Source organism: Sphaeroforma arctica (genome assembly GCF_001186125.1).
Source record: "Sphaeroforma arctica JP610 unplaced genomic scaffold supercont1.829, whole genome shotgun sequence".
Lineage (NCBI taxonomy): Eukaryota > Ichthyosporea > Ichthyophonida > Sphaeroforma > Sphaeroforma arctica.
In genome coordinates, this window is record NW_014039729.1 from 9,685 (window position 1) to 16,972 (window position 7,288).

Sequence of the window (7,288 nt, forward strand, 5' to 3'; positions counted from 1 at the left end):
TATATATATATATATATATATATATATATATATATATATATATATATATATATATATATATATATATATAGAATATAAATAATTGTATGCATGTGAGTTGAAAGCACAGCTCTGTTGGTGGGTTGTGTGGTAAATTAACATTTCATGTTTGAATACTCAATTGGCTCATCTTCAATTCGATGTGTCGTTCAGGCGCGAGATTTCGAGCTTTAAGGTTGAATGGGATCAGACGTTTGATTTCAAATGTGGTATTCCGGCCGATGATGAGGAACGGCTGCTACCTTGCATATGCGGTATAAAAATTTACAAGGTAAATGATTCTCTGCTTTGGGTTGTCCATGATCAGCTGGACATTACCAATGCACATCTCCGCAAGGTTATAGTCGAGGCGGATGGCGTTTCCATAGACCATTCATAGCCCTTTCTTCGTGTGACCAAACTTGTTGGTAGTGCTGTTTGCTAATTTTTGCGTTCTAATTCCGCTGGTGTCGATTTTTGTATCAATGTCAAATAGTTTTAGATGCGTTCCCTCTTTAAGCAGTTTGAACGATAATAAAAATATTGATGTACATTCCATGCTCATATCTCAGGAGACACGATTCGGCAACGACAAACTTGGTGTCGTAAAAGTCGATCTCTCGGAGTTCGCTGGGCGTGACGGCATGGAGCGTCGGTATATCCTCAGCGGCGATGAATCACACAAACGGAGGAAAGATAATTCCATATTGCAAATAAAGGTAATCTGTTGTCTTGAGTAGATACTTAATGAGTGCAACCTGAGTGTCTCAAGGTTGAGTTCAGAGCAAATCGTGTTAAACGAGACGTAATATTTGACTGCGTTTGCGTTTGCCCCCTCCCAATACTTCCATCAGAACCGTACCTGATGCTAAGCAATTTATGCTACGAACCAAAGGTTATTGGTAAACATTTGTGAACCAAAATTCATATTGTCTGGGAGATTTGTGGATCATCCTGTGAATACCCGGCGCACTACAAATTGAATATGTCTGCGTCTGTCTGCAGGTATCGCTTACACTCGTATCCGGAGATCCAATTTTTAAAACGCCACAACTCGCAGACGAGACCACTGCCACCGGCCCGGCCCAGACTAAGAAAACCACATTAGAATACGCACTCGGCTTTGATCCAGATGCTCAATTATTGGGTCAGGTATGCCTTACATTTCTAGACTAAGGTACCGCGTAAAAATTCGTTTACAGCGCGATGTTGTGAAACTCATGAAACTGATTGCTCGATCAGGACAATATCAGTATGTTGTAGTTCAATCAGCTTATGTGAAACAATCCTATGAAATTGTCCGTGATCGTTTTATCTTCACCACACACTAGGAAATCGTCCCTCGGGCAGCTGTAACCAGACCGCATATATCAAGCACTCGTGTAAATCCAAAGGCAGTGGTGGAAGGTAATTGCATTGGAAGGTGGCTTCTTTTTATTAATGTCATTCTGTAGTCAGATTTTAAACTATTGTATAGGTTGCCAAAATACCGCAATAAAAGGTTCTGACATGTGCCGAATTCATATCCCTTCGATCACTCGCAACTTTGTGACTCAGATCTATTCAGCGAACAACTTCAGGCGAACAATCTGTCCGAGACGAAGCGAGCGATAACGCAGAGCCATAACATGCGCTTTAGTGAATTAAATATGAATTCGATATAACAACCCTGAAGTTGGTACAGTACTCCGGAGGCACTTGCAACTGCCACACATATCGTGCGTGCTATACTGGTCGTTAGCAAACCGCGAGTGTAAACCTCGTGGACACGGCCTATATCTGTTTGACGCACCCGCGGCGTGATTTAATTTTAATTTTAGCCTGTAGTTTGCCTGACTATGCAAGCAGAATAGTTCTGATTTTTTGCCATGAGTATGGCTCATGGTGTGCGTGTCTGTACGTTTTATGACTATCGAATTCTTCCTCAATATCGTGGATATTTCCTTGTTGATGGTTGTCTGTAGCTCGTGACAGCCGTCTGTAACCATCGTTTGTAGCGACGAGTATGTGTGATGAAAAGGATCTTTTTGTCCCACTTTGGTGGCTACAACGGTGTTCTATGAAGATTTCGTAAGCGACTGGTCTGGAGGCGTCCTCTCAGAGCACTTATAGTGATGGCCTGGTCGTGCACCTGACAACGAAGACAACGGACTGCCCACTGAAATGCAGCACGAACGATTCCATCCTTTGTGTGGAGTGCTACGAGCAGGGTACGTTTTTAGCAGTCTTTCTACTGGAGGTGTCAATATACAGATAACCTAATTTAGTTCTGCATGTGCACCACGATCAGTTATATTCAATCCACAGTCTTGCTTGAATAAAAATCGGGTAAAGTTAGAGCTTTTGTCAAACATCTAGACTAAACATGTCTTACTAACTGCGATACGTGTCTTGAATAGACCATGTCGCTGGCGGTGTGCTGTTGTGCTGCTACACTATGTTCGCTGCTGTCACTGCGATGACCTTTCGAGCATTTCTCGTGCACGTAGATTGCAGGCCCTTTTATCTGGCGGATGAAAAGGTCAAAGCACTAGAATCTGCGAGACTATCACGAGTCGTATAACGAATTTCAGGTAACTCACGCTCACCTAATAGCACGAGCTTATTGTTTATAGCGTATATGATTAGCAAAGTCAGCCTTTTTCTCGGAGATGACCACCTGCTATTAGATCCTCGAGAAATATTGGTTGCGTCTTCGACACTTATATCAGAAAAACGGAAGATCAACGAGTAGGAGCAATTTTCTTTAATTGAATTCCTCGAGCCTGATAGGCAAAGAGTTCACAAAACACTGTTGAACCTGGCCCTCACATCTCACATTTTTTCCCAAGGGGTTGATAACTTGTTCGGCGGAGGATGGTTTAGATGCAAAATATTTTTTTTGATCAAGACAAGTAATCGGAGCAAAGGCGATGGGAAAAGGATCCCGATTGGCTTCTTCATATTTTATCACAGCACTGCTTGGAAGGCCAACTGTTTGTTTAATATCCTCCTCACCTATAGTCCTATCTTGAACTGTCTACCTCCTATATGCATTCGCCTAACCAGCCCAGTTATCCCCCCCGCCCCTTCTCCTCCGCTTATCACGACTAGTGAAGTTTGACAGTTCCTTTTGGAAACGACTGAAATGAACATCTGTGTTAACAGCCATCGTGAGGCATCAAATACATCTCACTGAGGTATGCTATGCGGTCTGATCCCATCCCCCTTTTTCATACTGTACTAGCGCAACGTTCGACAGTCCGTAGACAACCTCAGTTAGATTTTGAATCAGCAGGCATGTAAAGACATCACACGCCCCTCAATAGGGTATGCATCGCGATCCGTCTGCTCTCAAACCGGGGTGTAAAAGAATCGCATCCAATCACAGGTCACGTGTTTGGATATACCACTGCTGATGAATGTGAGCAGCATACTTATACCTCAACCGAGAAACCGCGGACTACCACTCCAAGTGCAGGTATACTGCTCCTTTGTAATTGTCTAATAATATAAGCCCACGGGTTAGATGAACTTTCCAGCTGTATCCAGTGTACAACGGATGTACGAGCATCGCATGGACGATGCTATAATCGGGCAACAAGGTCCTTTGCACAAGCGTCCAATACGGCATCTAGTTTCTCACGTTCGTCTCTATTGAATCCTTGCAAGACATGGGCCGCTACGTCAGATTTATTGGACGGCTTGCCTATGCCGATACGGAGTCGGGGCATATCCTGTGATTGTATCAGTGTATGTGCTGTTAGTATCAAGATCTATTCCTGGGGGCGTTGCACAACAAACTGGGTATATAGGTCAACTGAGTATTCAATTAATCAGGGCTTGCTACCATTTTTAATACAAGGCGGATGCACATGTAGTCGGATTGCGCCATGCGACATGGGTATGAATATAGTGATTGTTCTTGAGCAGTAAACGCGTACGGACTCGCATGTGTTGGTTAACGGCAGAATGGGCTATGTCCTCCGTTACCAAAAGGTCAAGCACACGAATAACTTAATGTTGGTTTGTGGTGCAGATGTAATCCCAAGTGGTGTGACTTGAGTAGTGTTGCTGATACAATGGAAATGAATGTGACCATTGACAGGCAGTCCACACTGTAAGAACGATTTACATATTGTCTATAATGACAGATGTGGTCTATGGAGGCAATAAGAGCACCAGACACCTATCGTTCGAAATAAAATGGTATTCAACGTATGTGTGGAGTATACACAACTGAAGAAACAGCATAAAAGTTTTAAAACGTATAAACGCTTGCAAGCAGTTCAGCGCACACCCCATGTAAGCCTATAGCGTATGCATATGTGCATGTAGAAACCACGCTCAACCAAATAGCCATGCGTTTACGGGTAGGGCATGCACGCTTAATTAAGCCAGTACATTTGTATATTGGTACACATACTTCAGCATACATGCACATGCATATGTGCACACCTACTTCTTGACACATGGGTACGCACACGTACACGCAGTCGACTGACCTGTGAAGCAAGCACCTGATGAACGCTGCGTACGCCATTATGCCCAGAAGCACTGCCCTTCTCCTTAATTGTCCACTTGCCGAATGACTTCTCTAGTTCATCATGCACAAGGTATAACCTATTTGTGAAGGTGCGTGTATGTAAGTATTGCGGATTCAACAGCGAGCGGGTGGTCGAAGCTGTGAATGCGTTGCAAGATTGCCTTCAACCAATGTACCCCCACACAACGACTGAAGTGCATCATGCTCGAATGTTGTGATGCAAATAGTACACACCGTCCACCGCATGTGTAGCCAAACACTATAGGAAGGGTCTGCCAAACAGCTTTTTAAACTGACAACCAATAACAAGTTCGAATGGATCTCTACTCTACCTCACCTGTCTCTAAGTCTGCTATTCATTGTTGTCTCGCCCCTCATGAACTATCTTCAAGTCTATGGGCAAACAGTTTGTACCTTATTTAAACTTAGGCCTGCCCATCAGACATATAACTGGTTGACAATCAATGATATATTCGAAATACTACAAGTTGAGAAGCACATACCTGTTCTTCTCCCTCCAATTGTTGTTGAGGTACTGGGCACAGGTCTTCCCCACGCTTTTACCATTCACATTCATAAATAGTTTCGGTTTCAGAAGAATCAGATCGTGATCTATACCATTTGCCTTCTGTACTCGAAACTGTGAAGATAGAAGCATTCAAATGCGTTCAAAGGCGTTCAAAGGCGATCCCGATGTTGTTCGAAAAGGGTTTTTTTTTGTGCGAATACTATCCATCTCAAATAACTTAACAGCGATATAACAAACTTCACCGTTGCATATCAAAACGCTGGATATAAGCAACGTCTATGATCGTCACATATATGGGCAAGATTTGCAGCTGCAAACCCGCCTCTGAGAGCCCTGCAAACTCATGTATGCCTCACATCAGCCGATCCTTAAAAGTGCCATATGGTGTGCTTTATGGCAGCATATGCAAAGTAACTGTAAAACTCGATCCAATCAGATCTATCACTGATACTATCAGACTCACCTGCGCAACATTTCCATACACAGAGCGCACCGACTCCCATTTCGCGTCGTGTGTAGCGGCCAGTCGATCCACAAACAACATGCCGACGCTGTGTCTGGTATTGTGCATGGTGTAATTCCCTAACCCCACAATCTGTGGGAGTGTATGATAAACACAAAGAAGTAAGAGATTCAAAAGAGATTAGCTAGGACCAAGTAGTTGTGATTCCTGTTTATTGTAGGTATACGAAGAGACGGGGGAAGGGGACTTGTATGCACCTGAGTTTGAGATTGGGCTTTCAGTAACTATTGGTGCAGACGGCATCAACTATTTTCGAGCCGTAAGTAATTATGCAAAGACTCATGGGGTGAGCGTGTCGGAGGACGGGTAGATTGGTATAACTCGTGATCGCATACAAGCTCACAGGATGATTCTTTTCATATACGTACCATATTAAAGAGGAGTTCTGTAAAGAAGCGATGCATGCTATATGATCAACTTAGTTAGCTCTCTGTTCGAACGTGCATTGTAAAGAGATACGTTGATGATGCAATAACACACATTTTCAACCATATGGTCGTAAGTTCTAGGTATATCTATATGTACGTGTGCATAAACCACGTCTTATTTGACTACGCCAGATATTGCCCAAGGCTCATTCACGCGTGTGTGGGGCATTTAGATAAATATAGGAACGAGACCGTTGTTTAATATGCACATACGCAGAACTGTTAGAATATGCACTCAGCTGGAAAGACATTATGACTTAGCCCAAAAAAAATCTAAAGTGATGCTACTTTGGATAGAATTTAAGTGCAGGTATCTTGATTACATGCAGTTATTGGCAGAATAGTGAGTAAGTCTCAGACACGAATCAGGATATAGTACGAGAGGAGCATGCTTTTAGTATCACCATGGTATTCCAGAACCATACAGAGCCATTTTGTACATTTTAAGGGTTTATCTTAATAGCTTTCATAATCCAGACCTAATACCCTTTGCGGATCGATATACCACAGCGATAGGTACAACGGGTTTACCTATAAGCTCAAAACAGTCAAGGATGTACAACAAGGCCGATAGAACGACTTGTTATATCAATGATATGTGCAGATCCGGTGTATAGGCTCACAACAGACACATATGTATAACGAAACAAAATAGTATACGAGGGACTTGCTAAGCCATTGCGACAATTGTGACGACTCCGCCGATGTGCGGACTGCAGACAATTGGGCCAAATGCAAGGCCATGGCAGTGAACGTGAAGTTTCTGCCTATGCGCTTATAAAAAGCAAGTGTATACATCAAGGTACATCAATATACGGGGAATTTTGTATACCACTTCGGTTGGTGTAAGAATTTTTCTAATAGGCTGAAACAGGCAAGTATATGCAACTATGCAGTATATGGGCGAATTGCTAGGTAAATATGCCCACACGCATACATTAGGCATGTATGTACAGCAAGGTATAGTAGTATATGAGCGAGCTGAAAGTTGCGGTAGAATATGATAACGTACTAGGGTCTTTGGTACGTTCATGACGGCGGCATCACATGGAGTGCCGTTGTTTGCACACGCTGCAGGGAGCTTTCTATCAATCCATGTGAAGTAGTGATCAAAAATGTAATAAACAGCACAATACCACTGTGGCACATTTTATAAACCCGTCAGAATCTGAGAAAACCCCCTAAACCATGAAACCCTAAACCATGAAACCCTAAACCGTGAAACCCTAAACAGTGAAACCCTAAACTATGAAACCCTACACCAT

At 42.9% G+C, this 7,288-nt stretch overlaps 2 protein-coding genes across 2 annotated transcripts in view; one reads left to right on the forward strand and one right to left on the reverse strand.

The window, feature by feature from the left end:
• SARC_08796 (hypothetical protein) overlaps window positions 1-1,730 on the forward strand; it is a 2,366-nt gene extending 636 nt beyond the window's left edge. The window contains exons 2-6 of the mRNA XM_014297208.1: window positions 193-310; window positions 591-737; window positions 1,024-1,170; window positions 1,350-1,425; window positions 1,576-1,730. Of these exons, the coding sequence (XP_014152683.1) occupies window positions 193-310; window positions 591-737; window positions 1,024-1,170; window positions 1,350-1,425; window positions 1,576-1,682 (595 nt within the window). The 3' untranslated portion in view covers window positions 1,683-1,730. The remainder of the gene's footprint in view (window positions 1-192; window positions 311-590; window positions 738-1,023; window positions 1,171-1,349; window positions 1,426-1,575) is intronic.
• Window positions 1,731-2,751: 1,021 nt separating this feature from the next.
• Window positions 2,752-7,167, reverse strand: SARC_08797 (peptidyl-tRNA hydrolase). The gene is made up of 5 exons (XM_014297209.1): window positions 7,036-7,167; window positions 5,536-5,667; window positions 5,047-5,183; window positions 4,503-4,620; window positions 2,752-3,734 (listed from the first exon to the last, which is right to left on the reverse strand). Exons 1-5 carry the CDS (start codon window positions 7,054-7,056, stop codon window positions 3,585-3,587), a joined length of 558 nt encoding a protein of 185 aa, XP_014152684.1. The 5' UTR covers window positions 7,057-7,167; the 3' UTR covers window positions 2,752-3,584.
• Window positions 7,168-7,288: the final 121 nt, after the last annotated feature.

Bases quoted from the DNA above. Each gene is read 5' to 3' on its own strand.
- SARC_08797 (XM_014297209.1), bottom strand. From the start codon at position 7,056: ATGAACGTACCAAAGACCCTA. The intron at 4,621-5,046 runs GTATGTGCTTCT...CTTCACAAATAG, and splicing joins AATTGGAGGGAGAAGAACAG to GTTATACCTTGTGCATGATG. The intron at 3,735-4,502 runs GTCAGTCGACTG...ATACAATCACAG, and splicing joins ATCAGGTGCTTGCTTCACAG to GATATGCCCCGACTCCGTAT.